The sequence below is a fragment of the Rhincodon typus genome, chromosome 36 (genome assembly GCF_021869965.1).
Source record: "Rhincodon typus isolate 14 chromosome 36, sRhiTyp1.1, whole genome shotgun sequence".
Lineage (NCBI taxonomy): Eukaryota > Metazoa > Chordata > Chondrichthyes > Orectolobiformes > Rhincodontidae > Rhincodon > Rhincodon typus.
The window spans coordinates 20,652,862-20,678,087 of NC_063367.1; the positions used below are offsets into that span (position 1 = coordinate 20,652,862).

At 42.2% G+C, this 25,226-nt stretch overlaps 1 protein-coding gene across 5 annotated transcripts in view; it reads right to left on the bottom strand.

Annotated features, from left to right (window-relative positions):
* Positions 1-9,828: 9,828 nt before the first annotated feature.
* The window catches only part of man2a2 (mannosidase, alpha, class 2A, member 2), a 35,422-nt gene continuing 20,024 nt past the window's right edge, over positions 9,829-25,226 (bottom strand). For 3 of the 5 annotated variants that reach the window (XM_048617097.1, XM_048617095.1, XM_048617096.1), the window contains exons 16-22: positions 24,483-24,597; positions 20,303-20,436; positions 18,092-18,233; positions 17,162-17,295; positions 13,232-13,420; positions 12,809-12,919; positions 9,829-12,250 (exon numbers count right to left, since the gene is read on the bottom strand). In XM_048617097.1, the coding sequence (XP_048473054.1) occupies positions 12,101-12,250; positions 12,809-12,919; positions 13,232-13,420; positions 17,162-17,295; positions 18,092-18,233; positions 20,303-20,436; positions 24,483-24,597 (975 nt within the window). In that variant the 3' untranslated portion in view covers positions 9,829-12,100. Of the gene's footprint in view, positions 12,251-12,808; positions 12,920-13,231; positions 13,429-13,672; positions 13,749-17,161; positions 17,296-18,091; positions 18,234-20,302; positions 20,437-24,482; positions 24,598-25,226 lie in introns of those variants that run through there. The other 2 variants (XM_048617099.1, XM_048617098.1) reach the window with 2 other exon arrangements.

Genomic DNA, 25,226 nt, shown 5'->3' on the forward strand with positions numbered 1-25,226 from the left:
TTTAATTAAAAGATCCCTCCGGGAGGGTGTGTTCTTATCACCTTTCTATTTAATTACTCCCATGTCAGCCATTATACAGTGACGCCTCTCTACAAGCAATGTCTGAGTTCCCAATCCTTTCCGCAAAAAAATCAACTTTTCGTGACCAAAATAGAAATTGCTGGAGAAACTCAGCAATCCGGCAGCATCTGGGGAAAGAGAAACAGAGTTCCGGTCCAGTGACCCCTCTTCAGAACTGACTATAGCTCGGTAAAGGTAGATACATATGCTGCACACAGGGAGTGGGGGTAGGTGAGAGAAAGGAGTAAGTGGTAGGTGGAGATGGAGCCCAGAAAGAGAAAGAAACTAGCACTGGTCAGACCAAGAGATGGATAATGATGAGCCAAGAGATAGAAAAGTTGCTAATGGACCATTAGTGGGTGAAAATGGGTTAGTTGTGATGAAAGCAGCCTATGTGATGACAGGGCCAAGGATGTGGGAGTGAGAAACTTCAGCATCTGCAATTATTGATACAAAAACAGAAATTGCTGGAAAAGCTCAGCAGGTCTGGCAGCATCCATGGAGAGAAATCAGAGTTATCCACAGATGCTACCAGACCTGCTGAGCTTTTTTTTTAAAGCAATTTCTGTTTTCGTTCTGATTTACAGCATTCACAGTTCTTTTGGTTTTTTATCTCAAATTATTGAAATCGATATTGAGCCCTGAAGGCTGTAGGGTCCCCAAGTGGGTAATGAGCTGCTGCTCTTCAAGTTTGCACGAGCCAGAGACAGAAACATTGGCTGGGGAGCACGTTAATCCCAACCCTGTGTCTCCAAAGGGCCCCTTCACACTGGTAGATGATTTTCGACCACAGGAGCTTCACAGTCTAATCACCTTCAAAATGCCTCACCTGATTCCTAGGGCCAGGAATTTGGCACATTTTTTTTATTTGACTCTTTCCATGTCATTTCTCTTCTGTCACTTATGAGTTGATTGTGATCATGAAATTAATTTGTTTCAACATGTGAAATCATGTTTTGTAGATTATGGCTCAAACCCACTGTCCCTTACATCTGCTTGTGTGTCAGTAATGGTTACACTGCAAGCATCAACGAGACAAATGTCACGCAATGGAAGAATTGAAACAGGCTTTGACTAAACTTCACATTTTTTATCCAACTGTCTTTATCTACAAAGTGAGAATTCATCTTTAAAAAAGTCAAACCACCATCACTCGTTCCATCTCTCTCCATCAATTTCACAGGCATCAGTCACTCCCTCTCCTTCCATCCCAGATGATCTCTTTGGATCTTCACCTCTTCTTCACCTGACAAAGGAGCAGTGCTCCAAAAGCTTGTGATTTTAAATAAACCTGTTAGACTATAGCCTGGTGTCATGTGACTTCTGATTTGGGGGTCTTGACAGAACAGATGCAAAAATGCTGTTTCCCCTGGTGGGAGTGTCTAGGACTACAAGGCATAATCTCAGATTAAGCAGTTGCACAATTAAAACAGAGATATTCATGAATTTATTTTCCCATGAGAAAGTGAATCTGTGGAATTCTTTACTGCTGAAGGCTGTAGAGGCTGGATCATTAAGTCTATTCAAGGCTGAGATAGACAGATTTTTAATCAGGAAGGGAATTAAGGATTATGGGGAAAAGGCAGGAAAATGGAGTTGAGGATTATCAGACCAGTCATGAGCTCCTTGAAGAGTGGAGCAGATACGATGAGTTGAATGGTCTACTTCTGTTCCTATGTCTTATGGTCATTTAGTATTAAACCACATTCTGTATTTTACCTAAAGAACACCCACCAGAACACAAATAACTGAAACACACAAAACATTTCAGGGAGTGCAGTTATTATTTAAAATTATGTATTTGTTTTAAATTGAGCAGAAATTAATCAGAAATTTGAATGTTTTGAGTTTAATTATAATTTGGCGGTAGTTTATATTCTGTACAAATAGTGAAGACATTAAGTGATTTCAATTCCATGTAAAACTCTTATTAATAATAATTTTCATGCACTTTTAAAATTAAATTGAGATTGGCCTTCAAATGAAAGTACACATCTGCTCTAAACCATTACTCCATCATGTAATTCACTCCCAGACTTCCTTTCAACAACGTGTAAACCAGCAAGTAGGAGGGGCAGAGTCCATCCCTAGCCTTGAGCATCATCAATCATTCATGACATGGTGGGCACAAAGAGGGAAGGGCACAACAGATGGAGAACGAGTTAACAATGGAGCTTTAGACGGATGTGACCAAGTTGTGGAAAACATCTGAGTGGACCTCAGTATGGGGAGGTGATGGCCACCTGGTATTAATAATTGGAATGTTAATCCAGAGACCTAGGTAATGTTCTGGGGACCTGGGTTTGAATTCTGTCATGTACAGATGTTGGAATTTTAGTTCAATAGAAATCTGGAATTAATGATGACCATGAAACCATTGCCCATTGTTGGAAAAACCCATCTGATTCATTAATGTCTTTTAGGGAAGGAATCTGCCATCCTTACATGTGACTGCAGACTCCGAGCAATGCCCTCTGGGATGGGTGATAAATGCTGGCCTAGCCAACAATGTCCCCATCTGGTCAATGAACAAAAAAAAACTCATCCCGCAGAACTTTGGTAACGCCTACATTAATATTTTGGTGGGAAATATGACACAAAGTCCTGCAAATCCACTGGCAGGACAGACACTCCTATATGAGAGTCCTGTCAACATCTCCAGGATCGAGGTCAAACAGATGCATTAGGCAGGCCACATCATCCACATGCCTGACATGAGACTCTCAAAACAAGCTCTCCACTCTCAGCCTTGTCCTGGCAAGCAATTACCAGGATGGTGTAAGAAATACTTCAAGGACATCCTGAAAGTTGACTGAGAAATGCAATGTCCCCTCTAACTAGTGACAATCTCTAACCCAGACAGCCCAAACTGGAGAAGCAGCTTCTGCAAAGGAGTCAACCAGTTTGGGCATCTCCAACAGGCCTGGGTTAGGTTATAGATAACAGTGCAGAGCTGGAGGAATACATTTTTGAAGAAGGGTCCTGACCTGAAACGTCAACTTTCCTGCTCCTCTGATGCTGACTGGCCTGCTGCGTTCCTCCAGCTCCTCAGTGTTATCTCTGACTTCAGCATCAGCAGTTCTTACTATCTCTAGATTAGGTCAGAGAGTTTTATACATGGAAAGAGAGCCTTCAGCCCATCATGTCCATGCGTCATCAAATGTGTATCAACTCTAGTCCCATCACTTTGCCTGTAGCCTTGTATGCTACAGTACTTGTACGCTATAGAGTGATCATCCAAATACTACTTAATTGTGATGATTCCTCCCTCTACCACCCTTTCAGGCAGAATTCCCGATACCTACCACCCTCTGGGTGAAAAAAATTCTTCCTGAAGTTCCTTCTAAATCCCTTGTCTTTTCCTTAACTTTATGCTCCCTGGTTATTGATCCCTTTACCATGGGGAAAAGATTATTGCTATCTACCTTATCCGTGCCCCTCATAATTTTGCATCCCTCAATCAGGCTCCCTCCTCAGCCTTCTCTGCTCTAACGAAAACAACCCCAGCCTATTGTGTGTCTTCAAAGCTGAAGCACTTCAGTGTAAGCAACATCCTGGTGAATCTTCACTCAACCTTTCCAGTGCAATGACATCCTCATTATTGTGTGGCAATCAAACACAAACTGGAGAGTGTTGAAACCCCAAGGTTTGATCCACCCACCTGCCTCTCTCATTGAACACCACCTACCCCTCCTGAGGCAGGGTGGACAGAGCCCGCAGCTGACTGTTCCCTCACCTCAGGACCTACAACTCCTGCATGTGAGAAAGTCATCAACAGTCCTGAGGGACTGCATACAACGACAAAAACACTGTTCTGTGAAATTGCTCCGTTTGCCATTTTAACAAGTTGCTAATATTTTAAAATATTCATGGCAATATTAACCTCTTTTTCAAGACATAAGACATAGGAAAAATAGGCCATTTAGTCCATAAATCTGCTGTGCCATTTAGTTCACCTCCACTTTCCTGCCCTTTTGTCAAAACCCTTGATTCCCCTACCTGATTAAAAAGTTGTCTATTTAAGCCTTGGATATATTTAATAACCCAGCCTTCAACAGTCCTGTTCTATAAAGAATTCCACAAATTGCTTACTTGCTGACAGAAAATGTAAAGAGTGATGTTCCCCTGGTTCAATGGCCCTCCCACAATGAGCACCAACAAAAGGTTGACTGGTCATTCGTCAATTTGCTTTCAGTGAGTTATCACCTGTAAAGAATGGATGCTGTTTGTTTGACAAAAATAATTACACTTCAGAAAGAAATTCATTATTAAAGAAAAAAAAATAATCAGTATTTATATCATGCTTTCCACCAACACCATTCATCTAAAAGCTCTCCACAGCCAATGGTGCACTTTTAGGGTTGAGTAATTATTGTGATGTAGGAAACATGGCAATTTGCATACATTAGATTCCCACAAATAACAAAGATAATGACTAGACAGTCTATGTTGTGAGGAATAATGGTCTGGACCCTGGATTACTCCTTTACTTTTCAAAATAGTACGAGGGATCTCTGGCATTCACTTGAGGGGACAGAAAGAACCACTGTTTAATGTGTCATCTGAAAGACAGACAACTTAGCAACACCAAAACAACTGTGGATGCTGTAAATCAGGAACAAAAACAGAAGTTGCTGGAAAAGTTCAGCAGGTGTTGCAGCATTTGTGAAGAAAAATGTCAGAGTTAACATTTTGGGTCCAGTGACCATCTTCACAGACGCTGCCAGACCTGCTGAGCTTTTCCAGCAATTTCCGTTTTTGTAACATAGCAACACTTCCTCAGTGCTGATGTGGAGTGTCAGAATAGATTGTAATATTCAAGTCCTTGTGTGAAACATGAACCAAGAATACTATCCAAGCTGACCCTGAGATGATAAAACACGTTAGATTATTAAACAATGTGACAAAGCATTGAAAATAAAATCTGACACCTGAGGTCTTTAAAGTTGTGGAAGGGTTCAATAAAGCAAGCATACAGATATTTCACTTGTGACTGAGTACCGCAAAAAGGGAAATGTCACTAATGGGTCAAAGAATTTAGGAGGAATTTCTTTACATAGAAAGTGATGAGATTATGTAACTTTCTGTCACTGAGTGGTTGAAGCAGTTACTGTTGAGAGAAATACATAACAGTAAGGAATAGAGAGATAAGGGACTGTTGAGGGAGATAATAAAGTGTGGATGGAGTCTTTTGTTGAGTATTAAAATTAGCACAAATCATTTGGACTGAATAGCCCACTTATGTATGTAGATTCCATGTAACACTCAGAAGTGCTCTTTAGATCCCACAGCCTTTATTTTCCTTAGAGAATTCCAGCTCATCATTAAATGTCCACCTAATCCATTGTAATAATCCATGATGGCCTGGTACAGCAACTGCTCTGCCCAATTTGTAAGTTAAAATGGCTCACAGTATAGCTGCTGATTTAAAACAGAGAAATGAGATTTAAGTTATGTATTTAACTTTCTTTCAACTGCAGGTTCCAACAAAATACCACAGATGACTAGTTAATTTACATTGTTAGTAATTTCGAGCAAAGGTATGTTGGATCATTTGCTGAGATTTGGAGAGTCGTATGTGCTACTGTTCCTATTTCTTATATACTCACTTTCAAAATGGAATTGGATAGGGACTTGAAGGGAAGCAAAGTTACAAAGCCACAACAGAATAGAAAAGAATAGAATATCCTTTATTGTCACGTTTACTCTATTGTAGAAGTACAGTGAAAAATTTCTAGAATGTCTGCTTCTTATGGACACAAAAGAGGAATAAGAAGTAGTTGCATTACCCACACTTTAAAAAATAAGTTAGAAATAAGACATCGTTAAAGGATTGACATTGCAGTCGGGTAAAAAATGTCAAATAAACATTACATTGTCGCAGCTCGGTGCAGGGCCTCCACAAGTGATCTGACCGCCCGCGCCAGATCCCAGTCCTACAGCCGTCCCTGCTGCACTCCAAGCCTCCAGTCTCCTCTGTACCAGTACTCAGCTGCTCCAAGCTTATGTTCCAAGGAAAGAGATTTACAGATGCACCATAGAAAGCATACTATCCAGGTGCAAAATGGCCCAGTCCTGCACCTTCTCTGCCCAGGACCATTAGAAACTATTGAAAGTTGTGTAGACAGCCCAGACCATCACGAAAGCCAACCTCCCATCCACGGACTTCATTTACTCGTCTCACTGCCACGGAAAGGCTGCCAACATCATCAAAAACCCCTCCCACCCTAATAATGCTCTTCTAGAACCTCTTCTGTCAGGCAGTAGATACAGAAGCTTGAACAGACGCACCAATAGGTTCTAGATCAGTTTCTTCCCTGCCATTATTGGACTAATGAATGGACTGTCTAACTTCAAATAATGTTGATCTTGTTAATGTTGATCTTGCTTCACATATCTCCAGTGCAGTGCAACCTGTATGTCTTACTCTGTCCAAGCACCCTTTAATCTGTCTGTACGTAGGTACACGTGACAATAAATCAATTCAATCAATCAAGATTTGATTTTGGAAGTGATTTCTTTTTCTAGAAGACCTTGATCATCGCAGATTTTTTTCTCCACACCTCAGACAGGTATCTCCCTCTTTTGTCATTGCTGTTCTCACTGGTCAGGTTTTCCAGATGCTTACCCAAATGGCCACCATTGACGGATGATGCAAGATAGTGAGAATCAGGATATTCCACCATAGCAGCAGTACAGCAAAGGCCAACCCTATCATAGGAACAGAATTATACACTACTGTAGGGCACTCAGCCCATTGTTCCTGTAACAACTATTTGCCACACCAGCATACTCTTCACTTGTGGCTTTGTAACTTTGCTTCCCTTCAAGTCCTTATCCAATTCCCTTTTGAAAGTGAGTACATCAGAAAAAGGAACAGTAGCCCATATGACTCCTCAAGCCTGCTTCACCATCCAATGGTCATGGCTGATCTTTTGCATCAGCACTTTCCTGTCCCACCTCATAACCCAATAATTTCCTTAGTGCCCAAAACTTCAATTTGGTTTTGAAAATACTCAGTGACTGAGCACCCACTGCCCTCTGGCCTAAATGGTTCAAAACATTCATAGTCTATTGAGAAGTCTGTTCACCTCAGTCTTAAATGGTCGATCCCTTATTCTTAGGAAATGTTCTCTCTTTTTCAGAGCACCAGACAGGGAAACAGTTATTGTTGAACCTGCTTCCACTTCCATTTCAGGCAGTGCCATCCAGATTGTAATAACTTGGTGCAAAAATGATTTTCTCCAAACCTATCGAAACCTCCACTCCGTGCAAATGCACTGTGTTAAAAATAATTCATGCCGCCTCTAAATCACTTGTCAAGACCATAAACCTCAAACATCTTGTTGCTACTCCTTTGAGCACTTGAAAATTTCTCCTTATTGTCCTCAGCAAACACCAGCATTCCTACACAGGAACTTGACCAAGAAACCTAACTGATTTGTTCTCTCCCAACAATCCAGTCAACCTTAGAGATCCCTCATATCAGGTAATTTAGTGGATGCCAGGAATGGGGAATTTCCTGGGTCAGTAGTGGTGTCCATTGGGGAGAAAATTGCAATGAAGTAGGCGTACAACAAATTTCCATACAGCTTTTGGACTTAGAACAATACTACCATTTCTTCATTATTATTGGGTCAAAATCCTGGAGCACTGAAAGCATGCTTGCATTGCACAGACTGTCGGAATTCAAGTAGAGAGGCTCATCTCAATCTTGTCAAGGGGAAGTAGGGATGGCCAGCTTTGACAGAGATACGGTAACCTCCGAATGAATCCAAAACAAAATTCTCAGAGGTGGCAGTTTATCAACTCGTTTTTCTGAATTTCCCCATTCTCAAAAAGAAAAGGTATAGTGACACAATGAATTCTTCCCCCAATGTTGTTTTGCGTGTGCATCTCCGTCTGTGGATGGGCGTGTGGCAGTGCTCGGGATTTCAACACTAGCAAAGTAAGTTTCTTCATTTTTAAAAAGGGTTGGATAAGTCTCTCAACTAATAATAGTATAAACAGAGACCAAAAATAATGGGTTGAAGATGCAGCTAGACTGTCAGAAAAATTATCCCGATGGTACAGGAAGTACCCGAGTACAGGAAGGGGGAGATGCAAAGCCATTCAGGAGTAATAAAACAAAGTGCTGGAGGAAATATTCATAGGTCAGGCATCAATGGACAGGAGCTAGTGATTGGGGAGAATAGATTCCTATGAGAGTCTTTCCACACCAGATTTACAAAAAAGCTAAACACCATTCCAATTGGCATTTGCTGTATTGCTATAAAACACCACCAGCTATACAGTGTAACTATTTATGGGCAGAGATCTGTAGCAGTCAAGTGCTGCACTGAATAAGCAGTACCCTCCCAATAATAAATGCTGGTATTTAATGAGTTAAGAGCTCTATCAGGACCTCTAATCAAGGATATCACCACGCTGGGTTCTCTGCTCATTGATATGCAGTGAACATGGAGGCAAGTCTGAGAGAGATGGATGAAAATTTTAGCCAATATATCAATGCTGACATAGAGCTGTCAAGTATGCTACAAATCAATGCAATGCTGACGTTTTGTTTTTTTTGTTTGTGTGGGGACCTGTGTTCAGGCATTGAGTTGATTTAACTACTATCCATATTGCCCAATCAATCACTAAGGGATTATTAAGAACAAGAGGCTGGCAATCAGCTCAATGCTGAGAAATATTTCAGGCAGGAACCATAAATATTAATCTGGCACTATACTGGCTCTTGTTTGCTTACTGCAAACATATTAAAAATGGATATTCATTTTCTAGGTGACAATTACAAAAGCATAAAGCAGTCTGCAGAAAGAATTAGGCTATGCCTGCTGAATATTCACCAATAAATGCAATATTAACAAACTAGACTTATGCTTGCTTCAACTTTTCATTATTTCGTGGGATGTGAGTTTCACTCGTGCGGCCAGTATTCGTTGCCCATCCCCAAGTGTCCCTTGTACTGAGTGGTTTGCTAGGCCATTTCAGAGGACAATTAACAGTCAACCACATTGCTGATCACATGTAGAGCAGACTGGGCAAAGACAGATTTCCTTCATTAAAGGACGCCATTGAACAGGACAGGTTTTTATGACGATCAATGATAGCTGTCACTCTTTCAGCTCCAGATTTTTAACAAATTCAAGGAGCAGCTGATAGGCACTTGTATGTGTGTGTGACGTTTGATGAACTCCTCTCCCCAGGGGTCCTAGATTATTAGAACAGTAACATCACCATTATGCCAATGCTGCTGCGTCCCAGTGTATTCATTCACCGATGCTTGCAGAGGTGGTGTTGCAATTAAACTGAACCACGTTTTTGCCCAACAGGCAAATAGATAGATTGCAATAGGTTGTTGGATACTGAGCACAAGAGCAATGCTAGCTGATTTCCTCCACCTTCCCAATATGGGGAATGAGGGGAACAATAGTTGGGTTGGATTTGCAGTCCGCTGATGGAGAGTAGACTGAGATGCAGCTCAGTCCCTTTCCTGACCTGTGTCAACTGTGCAACAAATTACTCCAACGACAACATGCTACAAATACTCAACAGATCAGGCAACATCTATGGAGAAAGCAATTGATAACCTTTCATCAGCAATTGCAACGTTAACTGTCTCTCTCTCTGCACATGGTGAACAGTCCCAGGATTTTATTAGAGTTCCAGCACCTGCAGTAATTTGTTTTTTTTTATTCAAGTGACTGCTCTAAGGGCCTCCAAACATGTACACACAGAATGGACGCTTACAATTTACAAGAGAGCTCAGTTTCTGTAATGTTTTATTTGATGACTTTTTGAGTTTAGAACTTACAGCAGTTGGGTTTTTCTCACCCTCTTAACAGAAATTCTGATATCTGACAAATGGACAATTCTTCAATGTCAACGTTGTAGGACACAGACTGAAGACATGCCAAGTCTAATCCCATCAGGATCACGGAATCCTTTACATATGATCAAAAGGTGAACCTGATGCATGTCAGGAGCATGTACTATTAAACAAAGTTCTGGTTTTCTGTAAAATAACCCCCATAACTAAGGATGTCACAATAAGAACAAGTGACAAAAGCAGTCTGCAAGTGTTTACACACTGAATGCATAGTGTCACAGTAGCATAATTGCAGATATTTTCCAAATCAACTTGTTCAGAAATGTCAAGATGCAGCTCTGGAGCAGATGGGATTTGAACTAGCTATCTGGCCCAGGGGTAGGGGGTACTACCAGTGTCCCAAGAGCTCTGTAGCACAATCTTAATTCATAATTGCATGCTGCACTTGTGACAGCCCTGCTGCCCCTTTCCTCGTGTACCACCAGTGCTATATACCTCAATATTTTCCCCAAACATCACGTCCACCTGGAAGGGCTGAGTCTCTGGCTGTCTCATTGGTATTCCCCCACAGCTCAAGTATGTACATCACAATTGCTCACACCTAAACTTAATTAACGGTTATGATCAGTGCATGGAAAAAGCTGTTTCACATTGCTGGATTAAATTAATTTCAATAAAACACAAGTGCATTTGACACTGACATTTTACTCAGAACATGATAACTTTACAATGTAAAAAAAAAATTGTTCAACATAGTAACTTTAATTTCAGGCCTAACTGTTTTCATGATTTTTCCAAAATGTTAACATAGGATTTTTCTCATTTTATACTGGGAATTTCCAACAGCCACTTATCCAAATGTTCCACTGTAGCTGTCTTTTCAAGATAACCAACTGATCACCTCCAAAGCATTCAAATCCCTTTTGTTTCAAAAGACAGATCCTCAGAAATGCCACAAGGCAATTAATTCTGTTGATTTCAAGTTTACTGCACAAGTTAGATGAATTTGATCACACTGTGCTAAAAGAATGTCTGAATGTGGAAAACAGGACATAGAAAAGCTGACAGGACACACACAGTGGCTCCTTCAACATTCTGAAGGAGTATTTTAGGTGGAGAACTTTGATAGCGGTGGCATAGCCATTCCAGAACACTGACTTGCGGTCCCTCAATCAGGTCCGTGGTACATTTATAACATTTTCTGTTTTTATCTCCACTCATTTCTGCAGATCATTACTCTCCAAAGTAAATATTGTAACATCCCTATTTCAAAGTGACTCTTCCCACCACTAAGTTTAGAACACGCAGCAAAACTAGAGATTATTGCACAAATACCCTAAGAAATATGTATGAATGAAGCCGATGTGTTCAAGTGTCCCAGAACAATTGCAGGTTCAGTCAAAGCTTGGGAGACAAGTCTTAAAAGGATCAACTAAACGTTAACTGCCTACCGCATTGGCTCCAAGATATTTACAATACATCAGAAAGCAACAGTCTCTGGCTAATAATGAGTTTAGGTTCAGTTGCTGTTACATCTACCTGCAACAGAAAAAGTACTTTATAAAGACTACCCTGTCTCGCTTTCAAGTGTTATGATTCTTCGAGAAATCCATTGCCAGCCTTGCTGTGATGTTTAATTGCATGTCAGTCAGATCAGAATACAGGTTTTCTTCACCTGCTCAGTTTGGTTGGCAGACTTGGCCATCGACTGATTATGAATGTGCAGACTGCTTCAATGCCTTTGCACACCAGTGTTACATTCACACTCGTCTTTGTTCTGGATTGCTTGATTTTTACATTACAAGCGAAGCCCCTGCCCCTTTCAAATGCCAAGGATTCTATTTCATTGTTAAGGTTATGAGTTGACAATGAAATCAGGGCTGCTTATAAAAGTAAAACTCACACATTGTAGTGGTGTATGCACAAATTGTACCTACATCTTTTTTCTTTTAAAAGTGCATTGGTTACAGGTGTTATTGCTGTGCTTTCACTGCACATGCAATCTTAAGTCCATAAGTCACAAATTCAGTTCCAGTAAATGTGTCCTCAGTTCCACATTTCGTAATGCTAACCACATCAGCCCCACTACTCTGGTCACCGCGCCCCCCTACCCAGGGGTTTATGGAATGAAAGACCAACAGTTCATGTTGTAGCTGGTTGGCATCTTAATTCCTAGCTCCAAACTTGGAAGCGCTGTCAGACAATTATTCAAACTAACCGGATGCGGAACGTGGAAATCTCCATCGGCCTCATGGATACGAGGCTGCTGTTGAAGGGCTCAGTAGGGTACAGGAGGGACAAAGACATCGGTTGCACACTCCGAATGTCCAGGCCCTGAAAGAGACCCTCCAATGATAGCTGGAACAGAAAGAGAAGAGGCATGTAAGGTTGCAATCAACTTTTCCTTCAAGTCAAGCACCGAGTCAGAAATTATACTAAGTTACACAAGCCAAACAAAATGTATTGGTGAGGTTTTATGAGTTGCAAAACTCCCTCAAAAAAATTCTCCCTCTATTGTTCCTGACAGTACCATCTCTTGCACACTGCCACGGACCATCACCTACCCACCACCTTCATGTCAAGCCGAGACAAATGCACTGGAGTAGATCATGTTCTCAGTGAAATCTCATGGATGCCTATTTTCAGATAGCAGAACTGACATACTTGGGGAGCAGGGTGCTCTAGTTAATTTTTTTTCCCATTTTCTCAACTCCAGCATCCTTATCAGGCTGAGGGGAAGAGGGAGAATGGAGAGAGAATGGGACACACTGGATTACTACAGAGAGCTGTGACAGATTTAATGGTCTGAATGGCATCCATGAATAAAGCTGAACCTTAACCAAGCCATGTAATAAAAACCATTAATATCTAAAGCAGAGTGAAAAGCTCAATGTCAGATGCTCCCGTGTTTCATACCTTGCCCTGGGTGGTAGTGCAGTTGAAGCCCAGATTCTTGGCCGCCAGCCCACAATCAAATCCTTTCCTATGAAGGATTAGCGCCATCTCTAACCCAGGGGCAGAAACCACCTGCAATACAGATGATAAAGAGGATCATTCAGCAACTGACTCACATTTCAATGTACAACAGCATGAGGAGATCTGTTGCAAAATTATGAGATCAATTTAGTTCCACTGCTGCAGAAACTAACAGCGCTGAACTGGAGCCAGGTACAAAGTCACATATCCAGATAACTAGGGTCTGGTGTTGAACACAATTGCACTTTCGGAGGACAAAATCTCCAATTTGCAGAGCCAACAGCACTGAGCACATTGGGCAGAAGAGAAATTAGTTAAGTGACAGCACTAATGCTATGATGCCAATCCACCGTAACCTCTCACCTCAGACTGTAATGTCCTCATATTCAGCATGTGAAAGTCACAGGGTATAGGAGTCGCAAGTGGATGCCAGCTTCTGACGGGTGGAACATTCTGTGGCCTTGGTATAATCGGCATCGCCAGAACCTCATGGTTGAGGTGCATTGAGGTAATGTGACTTAGCAGAGAGGGAAAGCTCACAGGCTGACTGTCCTGAAATTGTAGGAATTGAAATAAGAAAGTCTCAGTTTGCTGTTGATCTCAGGTCACCTGGTTAGGCAACAGACTGACATAAAAGCGAATCTAAGCAACTTAACATTTCTGAACTGCTTCACCAAATCCACTCTTAGTCCACCACTGGGGGACTCTCGGAAGACAATTGGTTCCATGGGTTATCTCATTCAGTTGATCATCTGAGCACGAGTCCAGACCTATGATTGGGGCAGCTAAACTCAAATCAAAGCACCCGGGGAGACGACTCAGAAGTATAAATCATCATGCCCCCATCAATTCTATAAGCTGCTGCCACTAAGATATCAGGCTTTGGTTTCAGTTTTACCTATTAATGAGGGAACAGTACCAAGAGAGTGTTCATCTGTGAATTTCCAAAGTTTTGAGAGCGAGCGCGAGCGAGATGGATAGATAATGAGAGACAGGGAGGAATAGCCCAAACTTTGATGTCTGGATTGGCAGGTCTGATGGGCCACAGCATGGCTCACAGACATAGTTTAGACACTCAAATTCTTCAAGTAAATGCCAAAAGACTTTTAAACATGGCCACCACCGATCTTGCCTTCATTCAACGTCCACATACAATACATAGGATAGAGTTGAGGAGCAGAAGCCTTGGCTGATGTTTTACCTTCCCTTGGCTTAGAAGGACACAGAACTAATTAAGAAATAACACACAGTGTGGAGCTGGAGGAACACAGCAGGCCGGGCAGCATCTGAGGAGCAGGAAAGTTGATGTTTCGGGTTGGGACCCTTCTTCAGAAATGGGGGAGGGGGAAGGGAGCTCTGAAATAAATAGAGAGAGGAGGGGTGGGGCTGGGGAAGGTAGATGGGATGGTGATAGGTGAGTGCAGGTAGGCAGTGGTGGGGTTTGGTCAGTGCGTGGGAGGAGTGGACGGTTGGGAGAGAAGATGGACAGATTGTCAGGTCAAGGAGGCGGGGATGAGAGGGAGGGTTGGTCATGGGATGAGGCCTGGGGTGGGAAGATTTTGAAACTGGTAATGTCCACATTGAGATCATTGGGCTTTAGGCTCCCTAAGGTGGAATATGAGGTGCTGCTCCTCCAGTTCCTGGGTGGAGTCACTGTGACACTGGAAGAGGCCCAGGATGGACATGTCGCCCAGGGAGTGGGAGGGGGAGTTGACCAACCCTCCCTTTCATCCCCACCTCCTTGACCTGACACAACTTGTCCATCTTCTCCCCCACCTATCGGCTCCTCCCACGTCAGTGACCAAGCCCCACCACTGCCTACCTGCACTCATCTATCACCATCCCACCTACCTTTCCCCAACCCCACCCCTCCTCTCTCTCTTTATTTCTGAACTCCCTTCTTTGTCCCTCATTTCTGAAGAAGGGTCCCGACCTGAAACGTCAACTTTCCTGCTCCTCTGATGCTGCCTGGCCTGCTGTGTTCCTCCAGCTCCATGCTGTGTTTTCTCCGAGTCCAGCATCAGCAGTTCTTACTATCTCTGACAGAACTAATTAAAGTGGGCCAAGCAACAACAGACCAAGATCATGTTACACAGCACAAATGGCCATTCTGGCACGAGCGTCTTCAAACTACACTGGTAACTGCAGTCACCTACTGTAGTACTGAGGAGAACTAATGCATCGGCCTTTTGAACAAACCAGAACAGGGAACCAGCCAGTTCTAATCAAAGAAAATGGGGACTTAACTAGGCTGGGACTCGACTGAAAGTAGGGCATACTCAAACAGAAACTAAATGGTGTAGCATGGATTCTGACTAGCATAATCTAGTTGAAAGAACTGCTCAGTATGCAAGGCAGATTTATTGTTGTCAGGCATTGTGCCATAACACAGGCTAGTTCTGAACCTTACTTTGAGCACTGATGGATCTGCTCACTAATACTCCTCTGGGTCATAGAATAAGCCGTAACACAGTACTATTGCAGACCCATCCTTAAATAACCTCTCAGAAAACACTTCAACATTGTTTGGTTTCCTTGCCTAAATCACATCCGTTGTGCTCCACCAGCTCCAATGCCCAAAGATACATGGGCAGCAGGGAGTCAGAAGTGGGTAAGAAGCAGGGTGCACTGAGACAACATATAAACAGCTTGAGAGTTCTAGAATGTACTGCGAGGTGCTTAATTTTTGCTAGCTTTCTCCCCTCATTAATGGCTCATTATTGAAGTACACTTCTGGGTCCGCAAGGCCTAATGTTCAATTGGAAAAAGTCTTAAGGTGTGAACTCTCTCAATCTAGACCACAGATGAACCAACTACTGTCTTTATCAGTCTGTCTCTCTCATACATTTCTCAGGAAGAATTACTGAACAGCAATCAGGGTCTGGAAGACTGCAACCCTGGTTGATTTAACCTCTCGAGCCCGGGTGAATTTCTGGTTAGTGAATGAAACAATACAGATTAAAGAGCTTTCACACGAACAGACAGAGACAACAGCTACTAGCTACATTTCATACTGCAGCTATGACTCAGAGCACAGAGGCAGTCAAAGTTAATTTACAGATTACACTTTGACCTGGCCTCTTGTCTAAAAGGTTACCTCATGGGTGCTGGTCCTGCAAAGGATGGAAGCTGAAAATGCCTGTAACATGGAGTGCAGCCTTGACAGAAAGCCAATGTGCTGAAGAGGAGCAATGGGAATGGAGAAAATGATGAATATGAAGGCATGTAGTACAGCAAATGGGCAAGTACAGCTATCCATTTACACTCCACAGGCATAGTATAATTACATATGTATACTTGCTTTAAAACACTACAGGTACCACTCATTGCAACCCCACACACATCTTTCAGCTCAATGTGCATGGACACAATCCCACAGGCAGAATACTGCACCAACACTATCAGTGTACACTGCAGCACACTGACACACACTTGCCTCACAAAATACGCACAACTGCACCACTCCACCAGATACTCACCAGCCACTCGCACCCCACAGATAAGGATCCAAACACCAATGGTATCACAATATGTACACATACATGCAACACATCACAGACTCACATGCCCACCCCTGTAAATTTCCTTTCTGGTCATGCAATAAGCACATACCCTGTCGGGTGAGCAGCGTGGTGAGAAAGCAACAAGCACAAAGCATCCATTGACACACTGAGCATCACCCCAACCCAATGCGCACCAAATAATACACACTAACCCCTGGCCTGCCTGTCTCCCCACCACTCAATACACAGACACTGTGCACAATACAACACTTACTCTCACATGCACATGCGTGCAGCACACATACCCACAGACTGCGCATCATCAACGCACAATAATCTTCCTTAACCACACTACCTATTATTCACCAGTGTCCTCCGTTAGTCCTGTTGATTCTTGCTGAGATAGTTCATTGGGTATTTCAGCCCTCAGAGTTTGCAAGCATCAGTACTCAGTAAGGGCAGTCTATCTGGCTGTAAGCAGGCATTACACTTGAACACAATTCTGCCCTCACCTGAAATACAAACTTTTGCATGGGAGTCACTGGAAGGCAGGACCTGGCTATATTACTTCACCCCTTCATTACCTGGACAAATTATACCCTAACTCAGAACATGGGTTAAATCGGAGATCCCTGAGCTGCAACGGTGAAGCAGCAGATACAGTGGCGCCTTCAACTGGACTGCCACTGCAAGAAACCATTCCTCTCAAAGTTACAGCTCCTACTTTCTCCAGTATGTAAATCACAGACAACAGGACACATACAAGCAGGGGTTAAAAACAATTTAGTACTTTGTTTGATGCTGATCTCTTCTCCAGCAAAATACGGAATCTGTTGCAGGTCACTTTGTTGTCTTTCAGCCCTTGTCCCAAGCCCCGGTTATCATCCTGCATGAGACGACGATCCAAAATTACCTCCAATTGACCTGGGAATGACAGGACAGGAGATCCATTCAGCATTAGGCAGAAGTAAATGAAGGCTGTGCTTCTTTTTCTTTCGAATTTGTTTTCTTGCCTCAGGGTTTATTAGCAATCTTCTCCATAGGATTCCTTACCTTTAACCCTAACAGCAGTGGTCATTCTTCACTAAACCACGCCCCTCCAACCCTGAATCCTTGGCTCTCCTTGTATCCTTGGAAACAGGAGATGGAAAATTTGGGGGTTTCCCCAGGTCCAATCCTGCTGTTAGTCAATATCCAACCAGACATGTACTCTCAGGACCAAGTTACTGGAGAGTAGGGAGCCTGCAACATTCTACAGAGAGTCCTTTTCCTTACATCTTGGCTGCACTCAGCCACGGCTGAAATCAGATGGAAACTGCAGCCTCGGTGGTCCATGTGGAGGAGGTAGATGCTGGCAAGAAGTGCTGAGGCAGAGGGGAACTAAAACTGATAAACTCTCCCCAAAATGTTCCAGTCTGTTTCACCTCTAACTCCTGCCCAAGACAGAAAAAAAGCCTTCCAAAATAAAACATGCCAGTTACAGTCTAAACTGCAAGTTTGTAGAATCTCAGTGTAATTATCAATCATGCCAAACCCCATGATTAGACAAAATGAGAATAGAATGCCGTGAGCTTCCTCTGGCATTGCTTGGCCTGCTTTTCCCCCGTACAGGGCAGTGCTAAAGTTGCAAGGATCGTATTTATGCTGTGGGACTGGAGGAGGACAATTACTGCAGGAGGCACTGTTACCAAGTCAAGTAGGATGCAGACAGTTTGCTCACCATTGCGAATACTTGACACACCCAGAGACTGTGCCGTGTGTAGCGTCAGGCGGAATCGATCATCCTGAATGTAGGCCATGGTCGACATCGGGTAGAAGTTGGCCTGAAGGGGCAGCTTCTGAAAATACTTTCTAGCTTGAATCTACAGGAAGCAATTGAAAAGGTATGAACAAGTTAAGATTGATCCATACTGCTGTACGGAGATTATCTTGTTTTAAAAATATGGCACATTTCCCAAGACCAAATACAAACAAATGAAATGGGAACATAAGGCCATTTGGCCCTGAACCTGATGTTTGTTTTGAATTCCACAGTTCCATCTACTACAGATAACCTCTGCTTCCCTGACTAACAAGAATCTATCCATCTCTGCCTCGAGGTGAAGGAGGAGGGGTAATTCAACATCGTGAAAGCAGAGAGTTCCAAAGTGGCTCGAAGAAATTCTCCTCTATCCTAAAAGGGCAAGCCCTTATTTTAAAACAGTGCCTCCTGCTTCTGGACTCACTCACAAGAGGAAATGCCCTTGCTATGTTCACCTTGTCAAGACCATTCAGGATCATATCACTTCAATCAAGTCACCCATAAACACTTCTAAACTCCAGTGGAAACAAACCCAATCCGTCCAACCTTTCCTCAGAAGATAACCCACTTTTTCCAGGAATTAACCTAGCAAGTCTCCTCTCAACCACCTCCACTTACATCTTCCCTTGAATAAGATGGCAAAACTGCACCCAGCTGTGATTTCACTAGTGCACAGGATAAATCCAAGAATGTTTGGCTTCAGTTATGTTCAATCCCTCTCATTGTAAAGGACAGTGTTCCATTAGCACCTTTGATTACCTGCTGTACTAGTGTATTAACTTTTTGTCACTCATGCACTAGAACACGAAGATCTTTCGAATCAGATGTGATTAATGGGAAAGTAGGCTCAAGTGGTCACATGGTCTATCCTTACTGTTATTTCTTAGATTTTCATTGATCCTGACCCAACAGATACCCACTACAAAATAACAACTACACTTGGATATATGTAATGTTACCACATAAATGTCTTAAATGAATGAATGAAAATATAAATACATTATAGCCCCAAACAGCAGCAAGATGAGAAAATGATTGATTTGTTTTTGTTAGTATTAGTTAATAATGTCCAGGAAAGCAGATGGCTGGTCCACAATTTTATACATGGCCAATGGGGAGTTCCAAACCTCAGTATACAGAAAAGCAACCCATGCTGATCAAATCCTCAACTTCCACAACAACCACCCCAATGCCCACAAACAAAGCTGCATTAGGACATTATTTAAATGAGCCAGGACACACTGCAACACCATGGAACTACGTAGGAAAGAGGAAGAGCACCTATACAAAATCCTCACTACAAACAGATATCTCAGCCAATTCATCTGCAGATGCCTACTAAACAGGCAACAGGAGGACACAGTACGCCCTAATACACCGGCCACGCTGCCATACATCAAGAACATATCGGAACCGACAAGACTTCTAAGACCACTAGGAATCGTGGTGGCCCACAAGCCCACAGCCACTCTATGACAAACACTCAGAAGGACTAAAGACCCCATTCCCACAACATGCAGAACCAACCTAGTTTACAAAATACCACGCAACGATACCACAAACATTACATCGGATGGACAGGAAGGAAACTAGCCATCAGAATACATGAATGTCAACTAGCAGCAAAACAGCATAATGAACTCTCCTTAATATTGGTACACTCACAATGAAGGCCAGCAGTTTAACTGGGACAAGGTAACCATTGTAGCCCAAGCCAAACATAGACACGCACGGGAATTCCTCGAGGCATGGCTCTCCAACCGCAATGCAATCAACAAACACATAGAATTGGACCCCATATACAAACCCATACAGATCAAAAGTGGAAATGACACTACTCACCATAACAGACCAAACAATATAAATTCCAAGTGGAGTAGAATAACACCACTTCATTTAGCATGGCGACGAAGCGTCTAAACGAGAACAAGCCAGCTTGGCGAGCAAGTCAACAACCTCACCCACAACCCAAGCTACAGATCTTTGCCAAAACTTTGAATTTTATACATCCTCTAAAGGTCACTGCATAAGAGACTTTAAACATTACCCTCTCTGTCCGTCCCCTCCCCGAACCTCCATGGAGGGAAGGGAACCTTCAAACGTCTGTGAAGTAATTTTACGCCAAGTTACCTGAAAGCCATTCAAATCTGTGTAGAACGTGTCTCCACTTTCAATACTGGTGGACAGCCTCATCGCCAGCTCTCGGTTAATCTGGTCGTGAATGTCGACAACAATGGAAACATCCAACGAAAGTCCCTCAACTCCTGTCAGTACAAGAGCACACAGGTGGATTATCACTGTGCCACATTTCACACTTTAGAAACAATTTACTGGAATCAATTTCTTAATTTTGTTATATTCTGTTCAAATGCCAGCTGATAGCAGTTAATTTGGGGTAGACTTGGTGCAGGACTGTCGGACTTGATGACTCAGTGCCAGAATGGATCCACACTTACTCACCAAGTGACAGGAATGAGAGTTAGAGACATCATTTTAAACCAGCAAAGACCTTTTCCAGAACAGACCATTGGATCACCTTTCTATCCAAATTCACTTTCTATATTCAGTATTTCATTAGATATACCCAGCAGTGGAAGTGGATCACCACAGTGAAATTAACTGCCTGCCATGATAACACACAAGAATTGTTACTCCCACCGGCAACAATGGTATTAAAACTGTCCCCTTCTGCACCTTGCCACTATTCAGTGCCCGTTGCAAAGAGGGCTCTGAATAACTGTCTAAGTGTAATAGATCAAGCTAAGTAGTGAAGGATCTGTTGTGTTGAAATCAATGTGCTTTGCTAAACCAATTTGTGAAACAAAATTGCAAGGATTTAACAATTGAAAAATTACCACAAAAGATGCCTGACTGAATTTAAAACCTGTCAAGTGTAGTTTCTTCTTCAGGGAAAGGAACTCACCACCCTGAGATGGAGTGCATAAGATTCTTTTGCTCTTGAAAAACACTCATTGCCATGGTCCAACAAGCTAAGTCATCAGGTCAACAGAAGATAGACAATAAGTACTAGATCACACCTCAGCATCACACATCAAAAAAATGCACATTATACATAAACAGGTACACAGTATATTGCACACTCCACAGATGTATACAGACAGGTAGCCATCTTCAAGAGGAGGAGTGATTGGGCCTGAAAGTGACAAACATATTTCAATCTGGAGATTCAATCCTGGAATTCCCTCCCTAAGGGTATGGAGGGTCAACCCACAGCAGGTGGACTACAGCAGTTCAAAAAGGAAGCTCACCAGCACCTTCTCAAGGGCAATTAGGGATGGGCAATAAATGCTGGCTAGCCAGCAACACCCATATCCCACAAATGAATAAGACAAAATGCGAAAGGTTTTGGAGAATAAATGGGAGGTTTGAGAGGATTAGGAGGAGAAGCGAGAAACCTTGAAGTGTACATCCACAGATCCCTGAAGGCAGCAGAACAGGTAAATAAGATGGTAGAGGCAGCACATAGGATACTTTCCTTTATTGGGGGAGGTATTGAAGACAACAGCAGGGATGTTATAGGGTACTATTTTGATTCTGGTTAGGTCACAGTTGAAGTTTTGTGGCCTGTTCTAGTCGCCACATTAAAAGGAAGGTCAGAATTGCTGGAGAGCAAAAAGAGTATGGAGATTTACAAGAATGTTGCTAGGGTCTGAAAACTGTAGCTATGAAGAAATATTGGAAAAGCTACAATTGTTTTCTTTAGAACAGAGATGCTCGAGGGTTGACTTGATTGAGATGCGCAAAATAATGGGAGACTTGGATATAGTGGAGGGGGAAGACCCATTGCCCCTATGGAGAAGTACATTTCCAGGGGCTACAGAAAACTTAAGATGATTGATAGAAAGATCAGATGGGATACAAGGAAAAATGTTTTCACCCAGAGGGTAGTGGATGTCTGCATTTCATTGCCCAGCTCAGTATTTGAGGTGGAAACCCTCAACTCATTTAAAATGAATTTGAAACTGCACCTGAAGAGCTCTAACCTGAAAGGCTAACAACCAGATGCTTGAAAATGTGATTATAACAGGCAAGGTTTCTTCAGCTGCCGCAGACACAATGGGCTGTATGGCCTTCTTCTGAATTATAACTTTTCTACGTTTCCATGATTAAATCATAGAAGGAATAGGGGATGGGAGAAAATTAAAAATAAAACATGCAAAGGCTAGATATAAATATGACTTAATGCAAGGTAAACTGCACTGTCAATGGTATTACCTCAAGACTGAGAAATAACAAACAGGATATCGATTACAAAGCAAGATTTTTTTTTTTTCCATTTGTTCATTGCAAAGGCTATGGGACAGAATGCTTCACTTGCTGAATTAACCTCACTCCTGCTTCCCAAATCCTCAGACCTACATACTCCCTCCTTTATCCTCATTAATGAGGATTCATCATGCCATCTCCTTCTTCAACTCATTGTATTTCACAACTATGAACTACTCACCACACACACACACAGTCAGCTGTACTACAGATTTTTAAACACCGTGTTTGACAATGCCTAACCAGTTTCTTGATTTATCTTTAATATATTAATTTTTATATAAAGTAACAGTGCAGTTCAACAGCAACTCTCTCACCAATCGACAAACATACATCCTGCAGTACATGTTGAATGTATATAACTTAGGCAGACATCTCTATGCTACACAACTGGACATGCCGCCCTCCAGCTGAAATGTTAAAGCCCAGCCCATCTGTCAGATACAAAAAGTGTCAGTGCATTATTAAATGGCTAATATTCCTCCATCAGCCAATCCCACATAAACACACTAAGCAGCTATTTATATTACCTGCTGCTAATGGAACATTGCTCTGAACAAATGGGCATTCATGTTTCCCTACAAACATGGATAAAAAAATTGGATAATGCACTATTTCCCAACCTAGCGCAGTATTAAATCTGCAACTTTTAAAATAAGGGACATACCACTGACCTAGAATACTAGGACATAGCAGAGATCAGGGACGTGTTTACAGTACAACATGTTTCATTTCACTATGCTGCTGTCTTCAGACCAGAAGGAATTTCACTGGAATGCCTACAGAAATCAATCATTGCTAGTTCTTGCTGCAGATGGAATAGCCATCGCTCGAACCTGCTTGGGCAGTTCCACCTAAAAAAGGATAAGATTAACACCCACTACGTGATGGCCCTGATCACGCTTCTTGTCAAGTGTTTACAAACAAAAATGAAGACTTCCATTTCTATAGCACCTAGTGCTACCGCAGAACATCCTAAAGCACCTTAGTGCTTCTTTAAATATAGTATCTTTAAACATAGTCACTGCCAAACGTAGCTTCTAAACTGTGCACAGCAAACTCCTACAAATAGTGACATGGTTACTGGTTAAGCTACTGGTTGGGCAATAGATATTGGTCAGGACATCAGAAAAAACTCCCCAGCTATTTTCTTCAACATTGTGTTATCAGATCTTATGTTTAACAAAGGGGGATAACCAGGCCTCAGTTTAACGTTTCATCCAAAGATTGGCACCTCTAACAGTACAGCATGCCCTCAATATGGCACTGTAAACATCAGACAGGTTTCCATGGCAAGGTCCTTTGAGTGGGGCTCACACCCACAACGTTCTAAATCAAGAGAGGATGCTATCCATTGAACTACAGTTGGTTCCTGAATTTACAAGCAGATACTGCACAGTGAAACTGACTAGGCTAAGTGCAATAATCTCACTCACCAGTAGTGAGAAAAAAATTTGCATTCATACAGCAACATGCAATTCCCCAGTGCTTCATACTCAATGCAGCCATTGTTGTTATGTAGACTTCCAAACTGCAATGCTAATAATACTTTAATTATTAGAAGTGTCAAACCCAGCAAGAATCTCAGCATGTAGCCACATATTGAATAGAAAAAGGTGGTGCAAGCCTGTTACTGATAATCTGATAGTCAAGAACCCATAGATGGAGCTGCATACTATGTTTTAAGCCCAGCCTGCTATTGTTGAATGGATCTAGTTCAAAACCTGAAAATCAAATCCTTGCACTGTCAACAACGGAACTCTGAAACCATCCACTGTTGCATTGACTCTAACATTCTGCAAGTCTGGCCCACTTTCCTCACTGCCCTATCAGTGCACAGGCAATCACATTTCTCAATCCATTGGAAAATTCTCTTCTTCAAGCATCATGGCTCCCGTCTACAGTCTCATGGAAAATGTAGTCAACAATTTTCTGCTCAGTATTCACTGCTCTTACTCCACTAGTGCATCCTGGAGGGCTTTTGACAAAAGTGCAACCTAAGGGCAAGGAAAACTGCTGTTACCTGGCAGATTGTAGAGACGAACTATCTGGTGGAAGTGTTGATAGAAAGTAACAACTTCAGAGAACAATGGACCTTTGGTTACACGGGTGATCGCAGCCTGTTTGGAAATGTAGGCCTGAAAGCAAACACGTGCAACCACTTTATGAAACAAATTACACAAAATATGAATGATATTACAATACCTTGTGTTATTCGCCAGCTCTTTAAAGTATTATTCTGTATTTGAATTAGTATAATGCTGTAACTTTGCCGTTCCCCATTAAAAAAACAGAAGGGAAACACTCAGATTCATTTCACCAAATATCTTCACTCCACAAAAGGTTCTTTTATTGGAAGTACAATTCCAGTAATTTTCCCATTAAGCAAGCACAGGACTTGACTGTAAGTGAGGGGGGCTACTGAAGCGAGGGGCAACCCAGCTGGTACACACTTTTCATTAGTAAAGCAGGTAGCCACAAGATCCCTACCTTTTGACTCTGAATTTCCTAGCCTCTGTAGTAGCCAAAGTACATACACAAGAGACAACCTTGTTGTTTATATGCCACAGAGACCCATAAACATACATTACAGACCAGAGAGGAGGGTGCTGTTGATGGAGTACGGTACTGTATTTCAACTTAGAAGGTACAGGTATAATTTTATGCTAAGGAAGGCCTTATGAAACCTAATGCAAGTTTTAATGCTGATTTCACAACTTCACACCCTCACTTAATGTTGTGAAGTTTTGGAAAATGACTACCACTT